Below are 26,911 nucleotides of genomic sequence, written 5' to 3' on the forward strand. Positions count from 1 at the left end.
CTTTGAGCCTTTCCTGGAACTCCCTGGAGACCAGGCTGGCCTCGAACTCACAGAGATTCGCCTGGCTCTGCCTCCCGAGTGCTGGGATTAAAGGCGTGCGCCACCACCGCCCCACCGAGATTTTCTTAATTAATGATTGATGGAGAAGGGACCTGCCCATTGTGGGTGGGACCATCCCTGGGCCATTGGTCCTAGGTTCTATAAGAAAGCAGATTGAGCATGCATTCTGGAGCCAGCCAGCAAACAGCACTCCTCCATGGCCTCTGCATCATCTCTCCAAGTTCCTGCTCTGTTTGAGTTTCTGTCCTGACTTCCTCTGATGAACAGTGTTGTGGAAGTGCAAGCCAAATAAACCTTTTCCTCCCCAATTTGCTTTTAGCTGTGATGCTTCATCGAAGCAATAGTAACCCTAACTAAGAGAGAGAGAGAGGTTCACACCTGTAGATTCACCACATCACTTCACTGGGCATTTTTCTCTTGCAGCACTTCACAAGCCTACAAAGGAGAGGAAGGCTGGGCAGCACTCACCAGTGTCTTTGCTGAATCAGTGTAGGACAACAAAGAGGGTGGAATCAATGTGTAACCAGTGATCATGAAACTCAGCAGAAGAATCAGCAAGAAGGATTCAGGGTTCACCTGAGGGTGGAGATGAATTGTCTGGAAATCACCGTGTGCCTGCGAGAAGGAACATGCCTACCATACTTTCTGATCCCCACTTCCTGATTGCAGCACAGTGGTGTTGCTGCTATAAATCACGTTAGATGGAAAAGGATATGAGAGGGAACTCATAGAAAAACCAAGAACACAGTGGATATTCAGAGATGAGGTAGCAGAAGATGGGGCTGGAGAGATTGCTCAGAGGTTAAGAACACTGGCTGCTCTTGTAGAGGACCTAGGTTCGATTCCCAACACCCACATGGCAGCTCACAACCATCTATAACTCAGGTTCCAGGGGATCCAACACCATCCTCTGCTGGCACTACATGCACTTAGTGCACATGCAAGCAAACACCCACATAAAATAAAAATAACTAAAATCTTTTAAAATAGGATGGCAGAAGAGTTTGCTAGCGGTGGAATTGTGTCCCCATAGGGAGCATATCAAAAGCACCTGGGCTGACTTTTTGTTTGTAGTTTCTCAGCTACACAGTCTAGAACTTGCTGTGTAGTTGAGAATGATAGTGAGCTTTTTTGGGGGGGTGGTTACGATGTAATAAAGTTTTAGAATTCATTTAAAGGAAGAGATTGGCAAATAAAAATGCCATCATTTCTTAAGCTAGTCTTAAAAATATTAGAGGCTTATGTGTGTCTTTTTTTTCAGTTATAAAAGCACATTAGGATTTTGTTGTTTCTGGGTATGTACGTATATATTTATCTATCTATTTTGTACTTAGGACAATAGTGACAGTCTTTGTTGGCTCTCTCAAGGGCTGGGATTACAGGAAGGTATCTGGCCTGTACTTTTCAAAAAAATGTGCTGGTCATTTTGCCCAAGGCTTTAGGCATGCTAGCCAAATGCTCTACCACCGAATTACCTTTGCACTCTAGCAGAAGCACCTGGAAATGAAGGTAGAAATGGGACATCAAGTACTGGGAAGAGAAGCACAGGGAAATGTGTTAAAGGGGAAGAGGGAACAAGGAAGAGGAGGAACAAAAATCCTAAAGAATTTAACACCACTTTGAATTTTCTTCTTTAGTCCCCTGTAAGGGACACAGACGTCCTTGTGCTCACAGACAAGCAAGCACCAGGGAAACCAGGAATGTTAAGCATGCAGGGTTGTCTCTTCAAAGAGAGAGATGTATAACCTGTTTTCCACCCAGAAGGCTGGAGACAGATGTGGGTAATAGCCTGGTGACCTTTGCGCTATCTGTGTGGCCAGGCCACATGGGCTCCCCCAGACCTTTATCTTGAGATTGTTTGCCTCAGTTAATCTATAGCGCTCTCATCCCCCAGACCCTTATCATCAGCTTGTTTATCTTGAGCCTGTCTCCAAAGTTAATCTATAGAAGCAACCTTTCTGGAAGTTGTGTCACTTGTACTTTACTAAGCATTTCAAAGTAGTCATGTCTTGAGCTTTATTGTGCACATGGGTTTGGGTTAATTATCACCAGAAACTTTTTTCCAAATTGTGCTGTGCTTAAATATGCCTAAAATAGTTAAGCACTGCTGGTGCACACCTTTAATACCAGCACTTGGGAGGCAGAGGCAGGTGGGTCTCTGTGAGTTCGAGGCCAGCCTGGTCTATAAAGCAAGTTCCAGGACAGAAATCCTATCTAAAAAAAATGCCTAAAATAAACTACTTGAGATCAGACTCTTGAAGTCTGAACCAACAACAGCTACTGACTTGTGTTGAACCAAACTTCCTTCTCATCTCCCACAGATTGACACGCCACAGTTCTCCTAGCATCTTCATAAAATAGAGACCCCATTTTACAGATGAGAACACAGAGTTTAAGTAACTTGCCTATTTTCACGAGTAATTTGCCCCCAAAGAATTTTTTTTAGATGTATTTATTATGTATACAGTATTCTGCCTGCATGTATCCCTGCACTCCAGAAGAGAGCACCAGATCTCATTATAGATGGTTGCTCGCCACCTTGTGGTTGCTGGGAATTGAACTCATGAGCTCTGGAAGAACAGCCCGTGCTCTTAACCTCTGAGCCATCTCTCCAGCTCCACCCCCAAAGAGTTTAATTAAAGTTATTCTACATAGGCGATAAGTCTCATCCCAGAAGCCATAGATTGTCAAATAAAAAGCCCAGTGCCAGTTGTGGGTACCTCCCCTTGAGTTGGTCTGGTCGGGGTGTCGCAGGGATGCCCCAAACAATAAAGGCTATAGCCATCATTCTTGGTTGCCCATCAGAAGTTGATGGTAAAACCCTATTGCTGAAGACACCACACACATTGGTCATAGGACATGGAGAAAGCAAACTGGTTCTGACCAGGAAGCTTCCTCCCTGCCAGTTAGCTTTCATAGTACTGGAAGGTGCTATGTACACTGGGGGTGGTGGGGGTGGTGGTTGTGGTCATCAACTGTTTTACCCAAATGTGAACGCTGTTAACTGCACTAATGACTGGGGTGGCAAGATAGGTCCATGTGTGCAATAGTGGCATGAATGTTATAAAGTGTCCTGGCTAGTCTTATGTCAACTTGACACAAGCTAGAGTCATCTGAAAGGAGGGAACCTCAACTGAGAAAATGCCTCTATAAGATCCAGCTGTAGGGCAGTTTCTTTTCTTTTCTTTTTTTTTTTTTTTTTTTTATGTGTAGCCCAAGCTGGCCTCGAACTCCAGATCCTCCTGCCTCTGCCTCCTTCAGCAAATCCTTTCGGCCTGCGCCACGGCAGTTTCTTAATTAGTGATTAATGGGGGAGGGTCCAGCCCACTGTGGGTGATGCCATTCCTGGGCTGGTAGTCCTGGGTTCTATAAGAAAGTAGGCCGAGAGCCGGGCGGTGGTGGCGCACGCCTTTAATCCCAGCACTCAGGAGGCAGAGCCAGGCGGATCTCTGTGAGTTCGAGGCCAGCCTGGGCTACCAAGTGAGTTCCAGGAAAAGGCGCAAAGCTACACAGAGAAACCCTGTCTCGAAAAACCAAAAAAAAAAAAAAAAAAAGAAAAAGAAAAAAAAGAAAAAAGAAAGTAGGCCGAGCAAGTCATGATGGACAAGTCAGTAAGCATCACCCCTCCATAGCCTCTGCATTAGCTCCTGAGGTAGTTCCTGCCCTGTTTGAGTTCTTTTAATGACGGACTATGATCCTTTCCCCCCAAACATTGCAGCAATAGAAACACTAAGACATTAGCCATTAAATAAATGATAACTAGTCTACAATCCAGAGACCCAGAGAGCTTAGGTATAGAAGAAGAGACTAGGGGATATATATATATGTGTGTGTGTGTGTGTGTGTGTATGTGTGTGTGTGTGTGTGTGTGTGTATGTGTGTGTGTGTTTGTGTGTATCCCAGGAGGGGAATAGAATATATTTTATGGGTCAACTGGGATGTGGAGTGGTGGATAGGAATGGGAGGAACAGAAGAGGTGGGAAGAGTGGGTTGAGGAATGGAATGAAGGGAGAGACAACTAAAATTGAGGGGCATTTGAGGGAAGACATGGAAACTTAGTGCAATGGAAACTTCCTAAAATATATGAAGGCGATTCTAATGGGTCTCCTAATAATGAGGGAGACCGAGTCCCAGCTGGCCATATCTTTTCATCAAAGGAGGCTTCTGGTACCAGTTGCATTCAACTAAGTTGTAGGCCAAGGGGATCCCATGGTTATCCCCAAACAACTCAGGCTGTTGCCAAGACAATGGGTTACTCTCCAAAAATGACAGCGGGGCCTCATTGCTGAGGACAACATCGACACAACTCACTGAACATGGAAAAAATGAGCTGGTGCCTACACAGAACCTTCACTCCTACGTTCTAGTGTCTTTGGTGTGGGGAGATACTCTGCAGGCTACCAAAAGAGAAACACTAGCTAGGCGGGGACCTGGGGTAAAACCAAATAATACTGGTCTAAAAAAAAAGAAAAAAATGTGGTGCTAAAATGACTCCTAATGATGTTCTGCTACACTCACAGATCAGTGCTTTATTCAGCCATCCTCAGAGAAGCTTCCTCCTACAGCAGATGGGGACCAATACAGAGACCAACAGCCAGACATGGAGGGTGTTTATCTTGTCTTATGTGCTGGCTAGCTTTATGACAACTTGACACAAGCTAGAGTTATCTGAGAGGAGAGGACATCAATTGAGAAAATGTCTCCCTAAGATTGGACTGTAGGCAAGCCTATCGGGCATTTTCTTGACTGACGATTGATGTGGGAGAGCCCAGCCCATTGTGGGTGGGGCCACCCCTGAGTTGGTGGTCCTGGGTTCTATAAGAAAGCAGTTTGAGCAAGCCATGAGGAGCAAGCCAGTAAGCAGCACCCCTCCATGCCCTCTGCATCAGCTCCTGCCTCCAGGTTCCTACCCTACCCTGTTTGAGTTCCTGTCCTGACTTCCCTCAGTGATGGACTGTTTACCTGGAAGTGTAAGTTGAAATAATTCCTTTCCTCCCCAACTTGCTTTTTAATTACGGTGTTTTGTCGAAGCAATAGAAGCCCTAACTAAGACATAGGAATAAGCAACTGCTTTCTAATTGGACTTAAGACCCATTCCACAGGAGAAAATACATATCTGGTACTGTAAACCTGGCTAAAACCCTGTAGTTGGAAGGAGGGTTAGGGTAACTTGGGGAATCCTTTGAAAACAGGGACTGGCCCCTTTAAGAAGAGCTGCTTATTGCTTTGGGGGTTATCCCACCCTCTCCCCTCAGGAGGTTGCAACTGTCCCTATTCCTCAGATTTCTAGATGTCACTCCCTTTCAGTGGCCCTTCTCCAATTGTCCCTTCACTTTCCTGCCTCAATCTTTTCTCCAGGGAATACAATTCTTTGTCCGTCCCACCAGACAAACCTACCTGTACCCCTAGATAACTACCCCATCACCTAAGACCCTCACAACAGTTGGAGGATTAACAAGGCCCCAGGGGTGAACCTGATAAATGGACATAGTATCAAACTGCTCTCTAAATTCTTCTTCTTCTTCTTCTTCTTCTTCTTCTTCTTCTTCTTCTTCTTCTTCTTCTTCTTCTTCTTCTTCTTCCTTCTTCTTCTTCTTCTTCTTCTTCTTCTTCTTCTTCTTCTTCTTCTTCTTCTTCTTCTTCTTCTTCTTCTTCTTCTTCTTCTTCTTCTTCTTCTTCTTCTTCTTCTTCTTCTTCTTCTTCTTTTTTCCAAGACAGGGTTTCTCTGTGAAACAGTCTTGGCTGTCCTGGAACTCACTCTGTAGACCAGGCTGGCCTCAAACTCAGAGAGATCCATCTGCCTCTGCCTCCCGAGTGCTGGGATTAAAGGCATGTGCTACCACCGCCCGGCTCTAAATTCATTTTTTTTCCCCACAGAATAATGTTACTCTTAGGCCACGCCCATGGTGTTTCTTTGGGCAGTGAACAGTGGTTAACACAGAAACTCATAACTGGTGTAAGTGTAGAGACTAAGTGGCAATGGAGTGTTCAGCCACAAATGAGACATCTATATTAGACCGCTTTCTAGAAGGCTCAGTGAACATAATGGAAGAGGGGACAGAAAGATTGTAAGACCAGAGGTTGGCGAGGACAGGAGAAAAGTCATATCTTCTGGACCTGACAGACTACTGAATTCAGGAACTCACAACATCTGTAGTTGACTCGACAAGACCCGCACAGGATCAAGCTAATCAACAGTCTAGGACAGAGTGGAAAGGGGCTCATGAGTCCTCACACCTAACTGAGGCCTATGGACAACTGATAACTTCTGGGGGAGAAAGAGTCAGTTTTCTTTAAGGGTGTGACCCCTGGTACATCAACCAGGCTCCAGGGGATGGCCCCCACTCAGGAGAGTACAGGCAGCAAAAACTAGAGTTAATTAGTTTTGTTTTGGTTTTGTTTTTTAAAAAGAGGACAGGAAATTGGTGGGATGGGTGGCAGGGAGGGAGGTATGAATCAGGGAGGAGTTTTGGGGAGGAGTGGGGAGTGAATATGATCAAAATGCACTGTGTGAAATTCTCCAAGAAAAAGAGGGGGAAAAGCAACTTGCTCACAGTCCCAACAAGTCAGACTGGGTGTTTTCATGTTTGGCAGTGATAGAAGAAAACAGGGGTGTGAGTGAGGCTTAGTGAGTTTGGCTCATCACCAGTCTTGCTGTTTGGTGAGTCCTGATAGTCTTTTGATAGATAGGAGGAACTCTCAGGTCTCCAAATGGAGCTGTGTTGGAGACTGGAGGTGGGAGTTGTTTATTTCATGGATGTTACATATGTTGCTTGGTATAGGAAGATCTGGACAAGAAGTACTAATGTACTTTCTCACTTATGCTTTTCAGAGTTGGTGGGGGGCTCTGGGGGGAGTGTTGTGATTCTTAGGTGTGTTTTGATCTAGTTGGGGACATAAAGCCAGGGTTCAGCTGCCTCTAAAGTAGAAGGCTGAGAGGCAGTCTGTGGGAAATATGAGCCTACGAGGAGACTTCACAGGCTATAGATTCTGAGAGACGGGAGGCCCAGCAAGGGTCTGGCAGTGACTCAGTTCTTTTTTGCAATAAAAGCAGCCTCTCCACTGTTCAAATCTGTGCCTTGTCTCCTAAGAAAACCTTTCTTTCCTAGACTCTTTACAGGGTTTGGTGCTATGCTTACCGCTTAAGAAGTACTTCCCTGGGTTGCACTTTAGAGAGTTGTATCAAATGACTCTGTAAACCACTTTCAAAACCTTAAGTGGACAAATACAACTGTGACATGTTTAATGCTTATTACAGCTTTTAGTAAAATACATGATTGGCTTGGGGATTGTGTCCTGTCCTATATGGACACTGAGGGTCCTTGTAAAATAAGATCCTATAATTTATCTATAAATTATAGGACAGAGATCATATATATCAAAAGCATAAAAGAACTTTATAACTGTTTATGACGTGAATAAATGAAACTTAATTTTCAGGGTTAGGTTGTTTTTGTTAAGATACTATCTCACTGTATTGCCCAGGGTGTCCTTGAAATAGCAAGGCTTCATCCTCTTGAGTGCTGCCATTACAGGCCTATACCACCCCATCTGGCTTGGAAGTTCATTTTTAATTTTTCTTTTCGTATTTTTGAGATAGTCTCATAGCTTAGGCTGGCTTTAGACTTGTGATCCTCTTCCTTCTACCTCTCAAGTGTTGCACTTACAGGGGTGAGTCATCATTATTTCAATATTATTTTTCCAAGACAGGGTAGCCCTGTGTAATTTTTGAAGATATTTTGAAATATATTTCAAAATTATTCTCAATTTTGAAATATATCCTCTGTGGCACTGGTTTGTTATAGCAATGATTTATTTAAAGGTGAGTCCTGGGCCAGAAAGATGGTGAAACAGGTAAATATGCTTATGCTAAACCTGATCACATGAATTTGATTCCCAGGTCCCAATGGCAGAAGAGAAGATCTGACTCCTACAAGATGCCCTCTGCCCACACACACACTGTGGCATGCACATGAGCACACGGCACACACAAGAAGTAAGTAAGTATAATAATTCTTTCTCAGGAACAAACTCCAAAACATAATCTTGGAAAACTATAATCCATTTCATTATTATACTGCTTATAACACTGTTTTGTTATTTTTTTTTTTCTGAAGTGATGCACAGAAACCCCTATCTGTCCCAGATAGAGGAGGCAAGGACAGAAGAAAGAAACAATTCTTTCAAGTCCCATTTGGTAACTTACGATACAGCATGAGTGTGAGGGTGGGGTGGGTGTGTATACATGACACGTATTAGGTATGTGCTGTGCCACTGAATTGTGTGGCGGTTGATGCCTGTAATTCCAGCACTTGGGAGGATGAGCAGGAGGATTGCCATGTTTTGGGGTCAGCCTGAGCTACTTGGTGAATTTCAGGTCAGCCAAGGAGTAAGGGTCTACCTCAAACAACAACAACACAAGAACAATAAAACTATAAGCAACCTCAGGGCGGTGGTGGCGCATGCCTTTAATCCCAGCACACTGGAGGCAGAGGCAGGCAAGGCAGATCTCTGTGAGTTCAATGCCAGCCTGTGCTATGGAGTGAGTTCCAGGAAAGGCTCCAAAGCTACACAGAGAAACCCTGTCTCGAAAAACAAAACAAAACAAACAAACAAACAAACAAAAAACCAAACCAAACTAAACAAAAAAAACCCCAAAAAACAAAAAACAAGCAAACAAACAAAAACTATAAGCAACCAAGCAACAACTACCACTCCCAGCCTGACAGCACTGGCCTGTAATCTCAGACACTCAGGAAGTTGAGGGAGAAAGATCTCAAATTCAAGGCTAGCCTGGGCAACTTAGTAAGACTCTATCTCAAAATTTAAAAAATAGGAAAAGAGGAATGAGAATGTAGCTCAGTGATGGAGTGCTTGCCTAGAATGCACAATGTCTTGGGTTCCATTACCAGTACCACCACTACTCACGTACAAAATGTTCCAAAACCCAAAGCCCAAAACAAAAGAAAAATGCCATTGACTGGGCACTGGCAATACATGGTACCAGCTCTAGCAAGAGACTGACTGCATGGGGGCGGGAGTTATTATTTTTAGTAATATGAATTTTTGGCATAATACTTTTGAATAAGTAAAAGTAGTAGTTTTTAAATTATTATTTTATTCCTTATGTGTATGGGTTTTCTGGGTGCATGCATGCCTGATGCTCATGGAGGCAAAAATAGGGCACTGGACCCCCTAGGACTGGAGTTATAGATGGTTATGATCTGCTACGTGGGTTCTGGGAATCAAATTCAGGTCCTCTGGAAGAGCAGCCAGTACTTTTAACTGGGGAAACATCACTCTAGCCCCATTAGTAGATGTTCAAACAAAAAGTTCAACAAATTAATAAATTTATCCACTTATTTACTAATTTTTTTTTGTTTTTTGAGACAGTGTTTCTCTGTGTAGTCCTGGCTATCCAAGAATTCATATTGTAGGCCAGGCTGACCTGGAACTCAGGGCTTCATCTGCCTCTCCCTCCAAAGTGCTAGGATTAAAGGCTTGTGCCACTATGCCTGGCTAATTTTTTCCTAATTTCTTTGTCCAATAAATTAACTCTGATTTTCTTGTAGAACATGTACTTATTAAATACAAATTTGCCACATACAGCTACCCCAATGGTTTTATGGTGGATGCAAAAATAGTAAGTATTCAGTAGAAACATTGAAGTTTGATCTTTTTCTGGTTTAGTGAATGTATTGTTTTGCTAGGCTGGGTAGCAACAGTAAAACTCATCTCTCCCAGCCAGTCATGATACTGAAGGGAAACAACCAATTCTCTCTAGATAGTGTTCTGTTTTGCTAAGTTATGCTGCTTGTTAGGGTAGGTGTATCGAACACACTTTCAACTTAATGATATTTTCAATTTATAGAGTGGGTTTATGGGTTCATAATCCCATCTTAAATCAAAGAGCATCTGTATAAATTCTAATGCAAATTATCTATTTTCACTAATGTTAAACTACTCAGTAATGGCTGTTTCTTGCTGTTGACAATGTATTTGTTGTTAAATGGCAGGCTCCTGGAGTGGCATGAGAATTGCTAGGCAAGGAATAATATTTGGCAAGAAGCTCATTAGCTTCATTTTTTGGGGGGATAGAGTTTCATTTTGTAGTCAAGCTGCCATTGAACTCTCCATCTTCCTGTCTCAACTTCCATGTTTTGCTGGTGCCAGGATTACATGTATGGGCTACTGTGGTGATGATATATTGTGTACCCTAATAAACTTGCCTGAGGAGCAGAGGACAGAGCCAACCACTGTATCCCCACAGGCCACCATGCTAGGCTCTTGGCTTCAGTTTTGCATGTTCATAAACCCAATATTCCAAATCCTTCCATATTTATTGATGTTAGTAATGCAGATACACACTAAGGGTATTCACAAAAGACTGATGTGTAAACCAGAATGACCAAATTATTAATTTACAAAGACGAACAATTTTTCATGCAGATTTGATTTGAAAATATCGTTATTAAACAAAGATTGTTGGTACCATAGAATCAAGACAAGGTAGGCATGTTAACCACCAATTACAAACAATGGAACAATTTAAATGCATACTACATTTGTTGGAATACTTTAAAGGTTTACCTCCCCATTGAGGACTAGAATATTTGTTCCTAGATAGACTGCTATATTTGTCTTACAGGTTCCTGTGTCTCACATATTAAGTAGTGCCTGTTTAGTCTTTAATCCCCACCATGCTTCCTCTTTCTTAACCTTTCTTTTGAAGCATAATTTTGTTTTCTTAGGAAAAAATTGTTTAAAAAAATTATACAAAGTTGAGTGTGGTGGCACACATCTTTAATCCCAGTACTAGGGAGGTAGAGGCAGGTGGATATCTGATTTTGAGGCCAACCTGATCAACATAAGGAGTTCCAAGGCCAGCTGGGAATATACATCGAAGTCCTGACTCCAAAAAAAAAAAATCACACAAGCAAAATGTATTTCTTCTTCTTTCTTTTTAAATTTATTTTTTCTCTTATATTACATCCTGACCACAGTTTCCCCCTCCCTTATCTCCTCCCAGCGTCCCCCTCCCCCAGATCTACTCCTCTTCTGTTTCCCTTCAGAAATTAGCAGGCCTCTCAGGAATATCAACCAAACATGGCATAACATATTACAAAATGACTAGGCACAAACCTTCATGTCAAGGCTAGACTAGGCAACCCAGTAGGAGGAAAAGGGTTCCAAAAACAAGCAAAAGAGTCATAGATAGACACTGCTCTCACTGTTAGGAGTCCCACCAAAACACCAAGCTACACAGCCATAACATATATACAGAGGACCTAGGTCAGTCCTATACAGGCTCCCTGATTGTTGCTTTAGTCTCTGTAAGACTCTATGAGTCCTGGTTAGTTGATTCTGTGGGCCAGTTTCTTGTGGTGTCTTGACCCCTCTGGCTCCTACACACCCTTTCTTCTCCTCTTATGCAGGATTCCCTAAGCTCTGCCTAATGTTTGGCTGTGGGTCTCTGCATCTGCTCCTATCAGTTGCTGTGGATGAAGCCTCTCTGATGATGATTATTCTAGACTCCCATCTATGAGTATAGCAGAGTATCATTAGGACTCAGCAAAATGGATTTCTTTATCTTTTCATTTAGATTATGACTATTATTACTGGCCCAGAGGTCTTTTTATTCTTTAAAGAAATTACCTTATTTTTAAATTTCTGTTTTGTTTGCTTTTTGAGATGGGGGTCTCAAGCCTCCTCCAGCCCTTCAAGTGCTGTGATTTCGGACATGTGTTAACCATGTCTGGCATGAAATTGCACTTTGTTGTTGTTGTTGTTGTTTGTTTGTTTTTTGAGAAAGGGTTTCTCTGTGTAGCCCTGGCTGTCCCTGAACTAGTTCTGTAGACCAGGTTGGCTTTGAACTCAGAGATCTGCCTGCCTCTGCCTCCCAGGGATTAAAGGCATGCACCACCATGCTCTGCTATATTCTATTTGTAGTTCAGTTTCTAAGTATCACAGTGAAGCAGGGTAGAGCAACCTGGTGACTTATTTGATAATTCTGTGAGAACACTTCACTGTCTAATGATTAGGGCTCTCAGATAAAAAATAAGTTGTTCAATTAAATTCATATAAACAGGTAGTTCTTAGCATAAGCATGTTCAAAACGTAGATGAGATATACTTGCACTAAAAGATGCTCACTTTATTTGAAATTCAAATTTAACTATGCGTCTTGTAATTTTATTTGCTGAACCCGAGAACTTTGCCATTATTTTAACATGAAGCTATGAGGTTTGCCTAGGTTTGTGCTGCTTGGTAAGCACCAATTCACTAGGTTGCCTGAGACAGGAAACAAAAACCATTGTCATTACAAAGTATTTGGTATAGTAGTGTGTAGCAACAAAGAGACCGAAGAATCTTGACCCTTTGAGGAACCCGTAACTGACGCTACTGCTTTGATTGATTCCCGCCCTCCTCCGTTCTTCTCTTCCAGCAACCAGAAAGAATTGCTTGATCACTTCTGAAGTCCCGCCCTTTCGGCTATCCCCAATGGAGAGTAAGCTGTTACTCAAAAGGAGGCGACAAAAGCGTCAACGTGGAGTTGAGAGGAGCGGAAGTAGTCAGATTTCGCTGAGGGCCGTAAAGCGGATAGTGTTTTCGCCTTCCGGATAACGACAGCAGATCCGACTGTCAGTGCCGGCCTTCCTCGTGCCGGACCCTTCCTAATTCCATTTCCTTCCCATTCCGGGCCCTTCCCTATCGTGGCCCCTTCACCTTGGATCATGTTCAAGAAGTAAGGACACGCTGTGGCCTCCATCGGCTGCTCACAAAGGCGGTGGGGGTGGGGGTGGGGAAGAGGGCGAGAGCGAAGGTCCTCTTTCTCTCCCCCGTCCCTGCTATCCTGACTCCCTAAGTTTTTTGGGTTTTTTTTTGTTTGTTTTTTAATAGTATGCTCTCACTCAGGACTTGGAACACTTCTTTAAGCTTTCCATTTCTAGTCCTCAATCGGGGTTTGGCTCTCCCGCTCCCATTTTCTTTCTCCTTAACCCTGTTCTGCCCCCTCCGGCAGTGCTGTCTTCATTCCTAGGTTTCTACCAATCACATCCTTGCATTGTGATTTAGGGGCACATCCTCCTTAGCTGAGAGGAGAGCCCTGCACTCGCTGCCATATGTTTATTAGTTATGAACTGAAAAGGGGAAGGCTTGACTTCCTGGGTCATGGCAGCGAAGGAGTCTGGGTGACAGGAAGCAAGCAGCCTGTCAAACCTATTGCTTAGCTGCCAGATTAACCTTGTCTTAAAAACGTGATAGCCCTTTGTGCTAGTCAGTGTAAGGAAGACAAAATTCTTTGGAAACCTACCCAGTGGGTTTGTCTTTCAGATTTGATAGACGCAAAAGGCAAGGGGGGAACATGGGGAAAGGAAGGTGGGTTTTGTGCATGAAAATTTGAGCAAATCTTGATATGGCTCTTAAAATTATTATCACCATTCCTTAAAACAAAAACAAAAACAAAAAACCCCCGCAGACTATGTAACCTGCCAGGGCTCATTCTTTTGTTCTTCTTGGGTGGGTCTTTTGTATTTTAATGTGTGAAGTTTCGTTTAGATTAAAAAAACAACAACAACATAGGTTTTTATTATGGGTGGGAGTCTGTATTTTTTTTCCTTTGAGCAAGAATTTTCAGTAAAAGGCATTTGTGTAGCGGATAACAGAGTCTAGCATAACAATTGCTCTGCCCCCATTAATTGCAGCACATGCATGGCAGTTTATTTTAATACTGTCTTAAAACATTGGTTTTGTATTGTATAAGACAAATGGAAATTAGTATTTTAAAAGCAATATATAATTATTTTAGGCATGAGTACTTGCTTGGGAATAGATAATTAATTAGAACCTTACTTTTAGATTTTCTGATTCTTTTGCTTAGCAATGACTTTTTTTTCCTTGAAAAAAATCATTTGCCAGATTTGATGAAAAAGAAAATGTGTCCAACTGCATCCAGTTGAAAACCTCGGTTATTAAGGGTATTAAAAATCAATTGATAGAGCAATTTCCAGGTATTGAACCATGGCTTAATCAAATCATGCCTAAGAAAGATCCTGTGAAAATTGTCCGATGGTAAGTCCTTGTTTTTCTCCATGTAAAAATTAGAGTAGCTGAATATTAAAGGTTAGATTGTTTACATTCTAAATGGAATTATTTCTGCATTAGCTATTGATAGACTAATCATGAGAATAGACAGAATTCATTCTGAACTTGTCTTATTTCTATTTTCAAAATCTTATCTACATATATGAAAAATGTGTATCTTTTTTATGATACTTTGTTTTATCAAGGACTTGTTTTTATCTATAATTGGATTTCAGTTTACTCTTGACAGATTTATTACTTGACAATGGAATTTCAATAATAAAATGTGGAATTAAATTGGCTGTAGCAGGTCATATTTCCTCTCTGTCTTCTCTACTAGACAGGTATTTTTTTGGTCAGGATCTTTACTGGATTAATAAGCTTAATGTATCCTTGTATGTGGTTATAATTTTTATAGGATGTTTGACTTACATTCATTTTTGAAGGAAAATATCTAACCTGGTACTTTGTGACATTTCTCTTACAGCCATGAACACATAGAAATCCTTACAGTAAATGGAGAATTACTGTTTTTTAGACAAAGAGAAGGGCCTTTTTATCCAACCTTAAGATTACTTCATAAATGTAAGTCTTGTTAGAAACATGCATTTGGGAATATAAAAATACACAAAAGTAGTTGAAAATTATAGGAGTGGAAAGTGACTTTTGATAGTTTATTTATTAGTGCTAAGTAATAAGGGATATAAAAGTAAAGTGGATCCTCATCTTGTGGTAAGTCTGAAAAATGCAAATTCTCTCATGTATTAGAGAAAGCCCTCTCCCTACAAAAAAGCATTCATTAGTTTATCCATTCAATAAAAGCCTGGTGTAGAGACTCACAGATGTATTCACAGAACTTGAGAAGCTGAGACAAGAGATTGGCACAGTTTTGAGGCTAATCTGGGCTACTAGGTGATATCCTGCCCCCAAACAAACAAAGGCCCCAGAAATATTAATTCAGTAATTATTTAGTGAACTTTTTATATGGTTGGCACTAGGGGCTAGTTACTAAGAAGTGCGATTGTAAGCAAAGACAGACATAGTCCCCTGTCCTTATTGTAGGTGGAAGAATAGACCAGTATGTAATTGTAAACATATATATTCATAAACTGATAAAGGCTTAGAAGATTTTCATTTTAAGTTTGTTATTAGAGTTCCCTAATAGACATAATTCTGTGTATGGAAAAGCATTGGGTAAATGTGGAATTCCCATTTATTACTGACTGAGTACACAAACAGATGTCATGAAATCAAATAATGTTTATTTCATGCATACATATTACAAAAAGTTGAAGGAAGATATAATTCCAATGAGCAAGAACTTTTCAAATGGGAACTAAAATTTTTGCTTTTTAGTTTGGTAATGTCAGGAGGCAGTAGGAAAACTAGTGACTTATAGGCTCTATTAATGATGGGCAGTGGTGATTGAATTTATCTCTCTGTAAAAACCAAATTCATTAAATCACAAGGAGATATATTTTTAATTGCCTGGTGTTACAGAGGTCAGGAGTAGCAAAACTGTTTGGCGAATCTTTAAGGGGGTGACATTTTAATACTTATAAAACTAATTATAATTATTCAATTAAGCATAGATTTTTTTTAGATTAAGATACAAATTAAATTCTGATGCAGTGGGAATAAATTTTTGTTGTTGTTATTGTTCTTTGAGACAAATATTAGGTAACCAAGGCTGGTTTTGTACTTCTAATTCTCTTGCCTAGGTGCTGGGATTATAAAGCTGTGCCACCATACCTGGTTACTGGGAGCTTAGAGAAACTTACAAATTCCTCTAGGGGCTGGAGAGATGGTTTAGCAATTAAGAGCACTGGTTACTCTTCCAGAGGTCCTGAGTTCAATTCCCAGTACCCAAATGATGGCTCACAACTGTCTGACAGTAGTCCCATGGATCTAATGCCCTCTTCTGGTGTGCATACATGCAGACAAAACACCCATATACCTAAAATACATATCTACATAAATCTTAAAAAACGAAACAAAACCCCTAAACCGTCATCATGTGAAAACCTCTAGAAATTCTTTAATTGTTGGTTTATAAGTTATTGGTATACACAATACTTTCTTTTAAGATTACAAAAAGAATATATGCACTTAAATGTGGGAAATCACAGGAATAGGAAACTAACAAGCAAGTGTATTCCTGTAATCCTTTTTAACTATATTCAGTGCATTGGTATACCCTTATCCACTTTCTTTCCTATGTTGTATACAAACACTTTCAGTTTTGTTTTATTTTGTGCTGGAGATTGAACCCAGGACCTTGTGCATGCTAGGCAGGCACTATACTGCTAAGCACAACCTGTTTTGTTCTTTTAAAATTGGGTTCTCTGCTACTTAGTTTTCTCTATTAAGATTCCGCATTGGTAAATCATAGGCACTTGCAGTTGGTGAATCACTACTGATAACATTAATAGTCATAAAAGTTCTTTTTATACAATTCTGTATGGTTTGCCAGATCCATAATGTCAAGTATCTACTGTTCACTATCATACAGAAGAAATTTACTGCTTTAAATATCCCCTGTGATCTACCTGTTCACCCTTCCTCTTTCTAGTAACCACTGATTTTCTTTTTTTGGTTTTTCAAGACAGGGTTTCTCTGTGTGTAGCCCTGGCTCTCCTGGACTCACTTTGTAGACCAAGCTGGCCTCGCACTGAGAGATCTGCCTCTGCCTCCTGAGTACTGGAATTAAAGGCTTGTGCCACCATGCCTGGCCACTGATCTTTTTGATAGTGTTTTATTTCTGCTGTTTCATTGACATGTTGTTTTGTAAACATTTTCCAGCCATTAAGTATTTTCTAAGAGCGTGGTTTATTGTAGACTTAAACACTACTCTTTTTTTTTGTTTTGTTTTGTTTTTTGTTTTTCGGGACAGGGTTTCTCGGTGTAGTTTTGGTGCCTGTTCCTGTCCTGTATCATGCTCTGTAGACCAGGCTAGCCTCAAACTCCCACAGATCCACCTGGCTCTGCCTCCCGAGCGCTGGGATCAAAGGCATGCACCACCACCGCCGCCCAGCTTTAAACACTATTCTTATAGACATATCTTAAATTGTTTGTATCTTACCTCATTTTTTAGACATTGTGATCCATCTCAGTTTATTTCTGTTTTATGTCAGTGTTGGAACAAATCTTTCTACATACTGCACATCCCTCTGTATTCTTTTTTTTTTTTTTTTTGGTTTGTTTTCTCTGTGTAAGAGCCCTGGTTGTCCTTGAACTTGCTCTGTAGACCAGGCTATCCTTGAACTCACAGAGATCTGCCTACCTTTGCCTCTCAGTGCTGGGATTAAAGGCATACACCACCACTGCCTGGCTTTCCCTCTGTATTCTTTAGGACAGACTCAGAAGTAGAGTTACTGGGTCAAAGAGTGGAACTCTTTTCAAGCCTTTTTTTGTTATTTTGTCTTTTTTTTTTTTTCAGAGTGGAAGACTGAACCCAGGGCCTTGCACTTGGTAGGCAAGCGCTCTACCAGTGAGCTAAATCCTCAACCCCCTTTTCAAGGCTTTTAATGCATGCTGCTAAGTAGTTCTAAATGAAGCTTTGAAGCACTCTACTAGGATGTGTATTCCTGTAGACTTTTCTTGAAAATATTTATCCACTTTCTCAGTTAGGACAGTGCTTTGGCTTTTATTTTGCAATAATAAGAGTACTGTAATTTTGGAAAATACTTGTTTATGTTTTTTGCTATTATCTTGAGTCTTCAGTCATATTAATTTGTATAATTTATTTCTTCTCTTGTAGATCCTTTTATCTTGCCACATCAGCAGGTTGATAAAGGAGCCATCAAATTTGTCCTCAGTGGAGCAAATATCATGTGCCCTGGCTTAACTTCTCCTGGAGCTAAGCTTTACCCTGCTGCCGTAGATACTATTGTTGTATCCTTCCCAGGGTTTAACCACTGAAAATTGTTCATTGGATTCTTGCCATTACTGAAAGATCTATCATCCAGGAGAATATTACATGTGCTTTTAATTTTTATTAGTTTTTTTTTTCAGAAATAGTAATCTCACTCTATAGCTAAGGCTAGCCTTGGGCTTGTGCTTCTGCTGCCCCAGTCTCCTGTGTGCGGGGATTACAGGCATGTGCTACCACACCCTGTTGAAGGAGACTTTTAATTTTGGCTAAAGAGAAATGGGAGATAAACTCAAATCAACCAGCCTTGAATTTTTTTCTTTTTCTTTTTTTCTTTATTTTCTTTCTTTCTTTATTTTTTTGAGACAAGGTCTTACTATGTAGTCTTGGCTGGACCTCAAACTCAGTATGTGGTCCAGGCTGGTTTAGAATTCACCATGTATCCCAAGTTGGTCTCGGATTGATCAGAATTCTCCTACCTCTGCTTCCTAAATGTTGAGATTATAGGATTATATGATGGACTAAAGGAGGCATATTCTTGACCCTGAAAAGAAGTGAGAGATAAACTTGGAATCAAGCAAGCTTTTTATTTCTTTTTTTTTCTTTTTGACAGTGTCTCATATAGCCCAAGGTGGTCTCAAACTTGTAGTCAAGGATGCTCTAGAACTCTACTCTTCCTGCCTCTACCTTCCAAGTTCTGTAATTATAAGCATGTGCCACCATTCTTGCCCCTCCTACCTTTGTTTTATTTAGGCAAGGTTTCTTTGTGTAGCCTTGGCTGTCCCAGAACTTGTTCTGTAGACAGGCTGGGCTTGAACTCACAGAGATCCTCCTGCCTCTGCCTCCCGAATGCTGGGACCAGCTGGCTCCCTTTTTTCAATCTTTTTTTTAAACAACTTTACATATGTATACAATGTATTATAATCATATTCACTCCTCTTACCCACAATTACATTCTGTCTTTTTTTTTACAGTCTTACTGTGTATCCTTGGCTGGCCAAGAGATTTTTATGTAGACCAGGCTGGCCCTGAACTCACAAAGATCTGCCTGCCTCTGCCTTCTGAGTGCTGGGTTTGAAGGTATGTGCCACCATATCCAGCTATCTGGTTTTTTTGAGACAGAATCTCACTTATATATCCCTGACTGGCTTAGATTTTACTATGTAGCCCAGGCTATCCTTGACCTTGCTATAATCCTGCCTCTGTCTCTTGAGTTACTGTGATTACAGGTGTTTACCACTATTCCCTGTTCCCTTCTTTGCTTTTTTTATAGTCTTATTTAAACTGACCTTGAATTTACTATGTAGCCATCACTAGTCTGGAACTCCTTATTCATGGGTCATGTATTATGCCTGATTCCTTTTTTTTTTTTTTTTTTTTTGGTTTTTCAAGACAGGGTTTCTCTGTGTAGCTTTGCACCTTTCCTGGATCTCGCTCTGTAGACCAGGCTGGCCTTGAACTCACAGAGATCCACTTGACCTCTGCCTCCTGAGTGCTGGGATTAAAGGCGTGTGCCAACACCGCCCAGCTCTTTTTTTATTTCTTAAAAAAAAAAAAAACACGTTCTTTTGTGTGTGTGTGTGTGTGTGTGTGTGTGTGTGTGTGTGTGTGTGTGTAGGTAAGAGTACATTGAATTGAGAATTGAGGAGTCAATTCTCTCTGCTATAGGTTCTTGGGATAGAACTCAGCTCATCAGGTCTGTATCTTAAGCACTTCTACCTTCTGAACCATCTTGCCCTCCCTTTTTATTTCTTGATGATAAATTGTGTTTCATTTTACGTGGATTCATAGAAGCTCATAGAAGTTAGGAAGGAGTTCTAGTGTTATTGCAGCCTGTTTATGACCTATAATCAGACTCAGGATGCAGTGTGAAACTTGATTTTGAGTAGGTTACAGGTGATATGATTGGATCCTCTTTTGTACATGAACTTGCCACTTTAACGTTTAGTTTAACTATCCAGATATAGTGGAGTAAAAGCATTCAAGAGGGAACTGAATTGAGGCAACAGGTACAGTTTCTCACATCTCAAGCAACAACTCTGTATTAGGAGAAATACTAAGAGTCTTCAACATTTATTTTAAAAATTCACTTTTACTTTGCCTGTGTGTAGGGGGGGGGCGGGGGGGGGGGGGGGAGTATCTTGTTATATAGCTTGGATTAGCCTGGAACTCGATAGGTAGCCTTGAATCTTCCTTTCTCAGCCTCCCAGTGCTGGACTTACAAGCATCTATTACTATACCTAGCCTAAAAGTTGACATTTAGGTGGTTGGTTTGGACCTGAGAACATATTTTCTCTAAGAGAAATGTGTATTTTTATATTTAAAGATATGCAGCACATGCTAGCCTTGAACTCACAGTGATCCTCCTAGTTCAGCTTTCCCAAGTACTAGGATTACAGGTGAGCATCACCACTCCTCTCCCTCTCTCTCTCTCTCTCTCTCTCTCTCTCTCTCTCTCTCTCTCTGAAAATGTTTTAAGATTTTTAATATGTCCAACCTGAAAATATTTAAATAGAATTTTTTTTTCTTTTTGACAAAGTCTAGTCTTGAATTCTTGGTGATCTGCCTGCATTAGCTCTCAAGTGTTTTATCACAGGCATGAGCCACCTTATCTGGCTAGGGCTTTTGTTTGTTTTTTTGAAACAGGGTCTCTCTTACATAGTCTTGGGTGTCCTGGAACTTATATACAAACCAGGCTTACTTTAAAGAGATCCATCTGTCTCTACCTCCCAAGTGCTGGGATTAAAGACATGCACCACCACTCCTGGCTAAGGATGAATTTTTAAATATATCTCATTTGGAAGGGCTAGATGCCCCCCAGATTGACTATCTTAGTTTGTGTTCCTACAGGTCTCATTAGAAAAGAAGGTGGCAGATATTAATAATGAATGTAATAGGTCAAATAAATACATTTAGAGACACTGCAATGTAGTTTCAAAAAAGGAACAAGTGAGACCTTAAGAAATAACCATGGGGCAGGCGGGTGGCGGCACTCACCTTTAATCCTAGCACCCAGGAAAGCAAAGGCAGGCGGATCTCTGTGAGTTCAAGGCCAGCCTGGTCTACAGAGTGAGTTCCTGGACAGCCAAAGCTACACAGAGAAACCCTGTTTCAAAAAACCAAACCAAAAGAAAAGAAAATAACCACAGGAGCAAAAAAATCATTATAACTTATTCAACTTTTTAAAAGAAATGCACATGGATCTGTAAGCAGTGGTATCCATCTGTATTCCCACCACCTGGGAAGCTGAGACAGGACAAGTGTCATGAGTTCAAGGTCAGGCTGGAGTACATGAGACTGTGGCTCAAAACCAAGCCAGAAATAGAAGAACTAGTGACAAATTGAGACTGCTTCAAATCAAGGAATAGTCTTCATGTACATCACAGCTTGTTATGTTGGGCTTTTTATTCTTTTTGAGACAGCGTTTTACTATGTAGCACTGGCTTGCAAAGAAGTTGCTATGTAGACCAGGCTGGCCTCAAATTCACAGAGATCTTCTTGCCTCTGCCTCTTAAACATGGGAAGTAAGGGTGTGACCACCACATATGGCCATGCTATTCTTTTAAGCCATGATCACACTTAACGACTCTTATCTTCTTTGTCTAGGGAGGAAACCCAGTTTTTTTGTTTGTTTGTTTTTGAGACAGGGTCTCATGCAGCCTAGGCTGGCCTGGAACTATTGATGATTTTCCTGCCTCCACTTCCCAAGTGCTGGATTACAGGTGTGTGCCACCTTGTCTTGCCTCTTTCCCCACCCCCCATTTCAGGATCTTACTTGGTAGTTCAGACTGGTTTTGAATTTACAATCCTGCCCCAGCCTCCCAGGTGCTGATATTATGGAGGTGCACCCCTGCTCCATACAGTTTAAAGGATATAGTTATGCCATGAATAGGACTAAGTGATTCTGTATCATTTCCATTTTGCAGCAATATTTCATCTATATTATCTATAAAATAGGTTTTTGTCCATTAGGACAGGAATCCATCTTCTCCTTTGTCATAGACAGAGTGGTCATTTGCCTCAGGTTGAGAAAAGGAATCATAATTGGTGAGAACAAGGAAATCACTATGGAGTGTTGGAATGCATTTAAAGATGTGTCTTAACTGGATGTGGTGGCTTACACCTGTAATCCCAGCACTTGGAAGGCTGAGGCAGGAAGACTGCCATTAGTTTGAGGCCAGCTTCAAAAACAAAAATATCAGGGTGTAGTGGTAGGTACATGCTTTTAGTACTCAGGAAGATCTTGGAATTTTAGACCAGCCTGGTCTACATAGTACCAGAGCAGCCAGGGCTACATAGTATGACACTATCTTTTTAAAAAAAAGTGTATTCTGTGCCTTGTGCTCAAAAGAAGGTTTTCTCTTTTGTGGCATTTGTACCTAAAGGATAGAATAAGTTGTATATGTTAGATACACATTGCATTGACGTAGATACTAGTCACATACTAGGTGCTCAAATTTTTGTGCTACACTGAATGGACCACTGGAAAGTCAATGGAGAAAAGTATTCTGTGAGGACAAGGATACCTTTTATGTTTATAGATTTAAACAGTGGTATGTTTTAAGTTCTGAATTTTTCCTTGACTGGAAGATTTTCCTAGTACCTAAACTTTACCATCATACCCACCCTCCACCCCCTTTTGGAGATGCAGTTTCACTCATTTGAAATAGTAGATTTACAGGAATTGCAAAAACTAGTAGAGAGATTCTGTGTATATTTGAACTCAAAACAAACACTGCAGCATAAAACAGAAGCTTTGAAGGATAACCAAAATCATTGTTTCAATTGTATAAAGGTTGAAACTCTTACAAGGGGCTCATCAAAACAGAATGGAAATATATTTTTTGATATAGTCTTGTTATGTAACATAGAACTGACCTTACTAGCTGTGTAGCTCAGGCTCTCCTGCAATTTATGGTTTTCCTTCCCTAACTTTCTGAGTGTGGCAATTACCAGCTTGTACCTTGCCAAGCTGGGTATATAATTATTACCTTATGTGTTATTTATATAAAGCCACCATTTGGTGGTGGTAATAACTAAAGCAATTGATATGTATTTCACAGATTTTAGTATTTATCTACAATAAGTTTTATCTTATTTTTACCTGACTTTCTGGTTTGGTTCATAGGGAGGTACGGTACTGATATTTGGCTTGAAACTATAGTGATTGATTAATTTAGGATTTATTGGATATTTACATTGTACCCAAAGACTCCTAGGTTCCTGCTCTTAAGGAATCAGTGGTCTAGGAGAGAACAAAAGATGGGCTCAGGTGGCAAAACAATCATTGTTTCTCACACTTCCCTTCCCCAAATTGAGAAATAGTTTTCTTAGCTTGTTTTCAGGCAATCATGGCAGAAGGAAAGCAACATGCTTTGTGTGTTGGCGTCATGAAGATGTCTGCAGAAGATATGTAAGTCTCACTTTAGGCTCCCTTAACTGAAATATGAGTGGTAGCTCAGGCGGCATCAGTTACAGGTGAAGTTTGATGTCATTCATACCACATCTTACAAATAGCTAAGCAAAGTAGCTCATTTCTTAATTTTCCTAACACTTAGGAAGCCGTTACAATTCATTGTCTTCAGAGTTACATTCTTAAGCATTTTGAAATGAAACATGTGCTAAAACAGGTGTTATATACCTATGTATGTGGTGCTAGTCTTGAAAACACTAATACAGCTGGGTGTAATAGCACATGACTATAATCCTAGCACTTTGTGAGGTGGAGGTAGGGGGATTGTGAGTTAGAGGCTGATTTGAGACTACAAAGTGAGACTCTGTCTCAAAAACAAATAATGATATAGTTCAGCATTTTTCACCCTTTTATATTCTGATCTGGTGATAGAAGAAATGTAGCATGTTTCCAACATATAGAACTGAAATTCTGTTAATTTTGCTTTGAGATTTAGTGTTGCCATTTTTCTTATTTTGTTGGTATCATTCTGTTTGATTGTTATACTGCTAAAGTCAGTATCTTTATTTACTTTCTGGTACCCACCCCCCTGTCCCAGACATGTTTTCTCTGTGTAGCCCTGCTTGTCCTGGAACTCACTCTGTAGACCAGGCTGGCCTCGAACTCACAGAGATCTGCCTGCCTCTGCTTTCCAAAGTGCTGGGATTAAAGGCATTTGCCACTGACATCTGGCTGTTTTTTGAATGTTTGAGACAGGGTCTTTTGTAGCCCAGGTTGACCTTGAACTAACCAAGCAGTTGAGGATGACCTTGAATTCCTGATCTGTCTCCAGTGCTGGGATTACAGGTGTGTGCTACCTCACCCAGCTTTAGAATCACTTAAATATGATTTTCAAGAGTGATTATGTGGCTCGGTGGTGGAGTGCTTATGTAGCATGCATGAGGCCCTGGGTTTGATTCTGTAGTACTACAAAAAAAATAGCCAACTAAAAGAAAAGTCAGATCAACCAAATCCCCAAACCCCACAAACTGCCACAGAGTACTGAAGTTTAATGCAGACAATAATATAATAGCAAGAAATTTCCTACATGTTGCTCAGTGATTATAAAGTAACAAGACACTTTGGATTGTGTTTCTTATGAATGAATAAGCCTATAAAACTCATAAAACCTGTTTATGTATTTTTTTTTACAGTGAGAAAGTCAACAAAGGAATTGGCATTGAAAATATCCATTATTTAAATGATGGGCTGTGGCATATGAAGACATATAAATGAGCCTCAAAAGGAATGTGCTTGGGCTAAATATGGATACTGTACTATATCTGTGTTTGTGTCTGTGTGTGACAGCATGAAGACAATGCCTCTGTGCTTATGCTGAATAAATTCTATGGATGCTAAAATTCTGTTAGCTTCAGAAATTATTTTAACTTAAACACAAATTATAATTGGGTAGCCAACTTGGACATTAAAGGATATCTGGTGAGTGACTCAGCAGACAACTCAATGTCCTATTTAGGTTAACAATAGAAGATGATTGGGTAAATGTGTTTGCCAGTTGATGGTGGATTCCTAGATAGTTTGTTTAGTTATGGGGCTAGAAGCTAGATATGGAATTTGATTCCATTATTCAGAGGCACCCAGCAGTGTTTCTGTGTGTATGTGTGTGTATGTGGTGTTGTTGTCATTGTTCTAGATTTCACTATGGAATGTTCCAAACAGTTCTAAACTATGGGTAATAGTATAACAAACTTTCCTTCCTTCATCTCCCTGCTTCACTTTGGGACCAATCTTCCTTTATCTATGCTTCAGTTTTCTTCACTACTCCCCAGTTACTGTGCAGCAAATCTTAGCCTATTATTTCTCCTTTAACTATTGTAATATGTATCTTTAAAAATAGAATCACATACCCTGAGAATACTTAAAACATTATTTTCTAATATGATCAACTATCTAAATTCATCAGACTCCCTCAGTTGTCTCTTTTCAAGTTTTATGAACTGTTAGTTTCCTTGAGTTAGGGACCAGAAAAGATGCTTATATTGTATTTGGTTGATATTTGTTTTCATATTAAATCCATATTCTTTTATCTTTTTAAATCATTGAAGAAATGTAGTTTTTTCTTAGGAAGTTCCCATGTTCTTTATTTTTCCCCGTTGTATCACTGTCCCTTGTACACAGGAATATACAGTATGTTTCATCAGATGAAGGTTCATTTGTAGTGCCTTCTCTTGAGACAAATCATGCCATAAGAGATTTAAACTTTCATCTTTGTGTTCCAATATATTCCCTTCAAAATGTCTATCTCCTATCCTGAGGACAATGGGCCACCTATAGAAAGAACAGTAATCTGTTTTGGAGTTAAAAGAATACTTGTAAGTTTTAGTGATAAAGGCCTTTCTTCCCAGTGGCCTTATTATGCTAGTGTCTCAGCCATCTCTTTTGGCTGTTTACCAATCTTGACATGTGATTTTATTTTTCAGATGGATACAGACATTTACAAGATTGTGGTGTTACAGTTAGAAGTTGGTGAGAATGGTGAGGGTGGATAGTAAAGAGAGAGAGATCATTCAGCTGGCTGTTCTAGCTGGGCCTCCCAGGATATAACTAACATAAGTGAACACAGATAAAGATCTGATCCTCAGATTGGCAAACCATTACCCACTGATGGACCAAGTAAGACTTGGAGATTTCCCAGTTAGAATATAAGTTTGTGTAAAGGGCCTACATAGGGTGAACAATTAGTAAACAAGAAGTTTCTTGGTAAATACAGAGAGCAAAGAAAGGTTGATAACTTGGGATAATAATATTTCATCTGGGTTGGGGTAAGGCTTGGAGAATTTTTCCTGATTCTTCCTCAATTAGAATGCTTATCAGTTCCAAAAGCTTGTCTGTCTTAGCCTGTAGAGGTGCCCTGATATTTTACTTCCTATATCCTTTTCAAGTTCTATGTCCAATATTTCCCTTTTTTGTGACATTTGTGTCTTATAATTTACCATATTGCTCAATTTTTATAGTTATTCCTGGTAGCTAAAAAAGTCTTCCTGGATGTGGTGGTGCATGCCTTTTATCCTAGCACTCAGGCATGAGAATCTGAGTTTGAGGCTAGCCTGATATGGTCAGCCAGGTGTGCATAGTGAGATCTTGTCTCAAAACATTTATGCTGACTTTACTGATTTCAAATTCCTGTCTCTAATTCTGAGGCAGAAGCACACATTTTGATGCCTGTAGCTCCTTATAGTTCTAATAATAATATATGTGCCACTTGTGCCAAAACCAAGTATTGAGCTTTTATTTTCATGCTAAAATAATGTTAGTTGACCAAGATTGTCTGTGTGGTGCAAACAATGAAAAACATGGCACACACAAACATAGACTGGAGAAGTTAAAACTTTATGTTGCCTGGTTTCTAGAATGATTATTCCTTGTACCTAACCACTGTCACAGTGGGTATAGAGAACACTTTTTAAATATTCAATATCAATATTT

General features: G+C 40.3%; 1 protein-coding gene across 2 annotated transcripts; it reads left to right on the forward strand.

The window, feature by feature from the left end:
- The first annotated feature begins 12,509 nt into the window (after window positions 1–12,509).
- On the forward strand, window positions 12,510–24,828 carry Mcts1 (MCTS1 re-initiation and release factor). 2 transcript variants are annotated; one of them, XM_052738331.1, is made up of 6 exons: window positions 12,510–12,804; window positions 13,977–14,129; window positions 14,629–14,726; window positions 17,902–18,035; window positions 23,358–23,425; window positions 24,619–24,828. In XM_052738331.1, the coding sequence occupies exons 1-6, from the start codon at window positions 12,794–12,796 to the stop codon at window positions 24,698–24,700; spliced, it is 546 nt and encodes a 181-aa protein (XP_052594291.1). In that variant the 5' UTR covers window positions 12,510–12,793; the 3' UTR covers window positions 24,701–24,828. The 2 variants fall into 2 exon arrangements, with proteins under 2 accessions (XP_052594291.1, XP_052594280.1); XM_052738320.1 differs by lacking the exon at window positions 12,510–12,804 and adding an exon at window positions 12,924–13,436.
- The last annotated feature ends 2,083 nt before the right edge of the window (window positions 24,829–26,911 follow it).

The sequence above is a fragment of the Peromyscus californicus genome, unplaced genomic scaffold, assembly GCF_007827085.1.
Source record: "Peromyscus californicus insignis strain IS unplaced genomic scaffold, ASM782708v3 Scaffold_10__1_contigs__length_136768540, whole genome shotgun sequence".
In the NCBI taxonomy this organism is placed as follows: domain Eukaryota; kingdom Metazoa; phylum Chordata; class Mammalia; order Rodentia; family Cricetidae; genus Peromyscus; species Peromyscus californicus.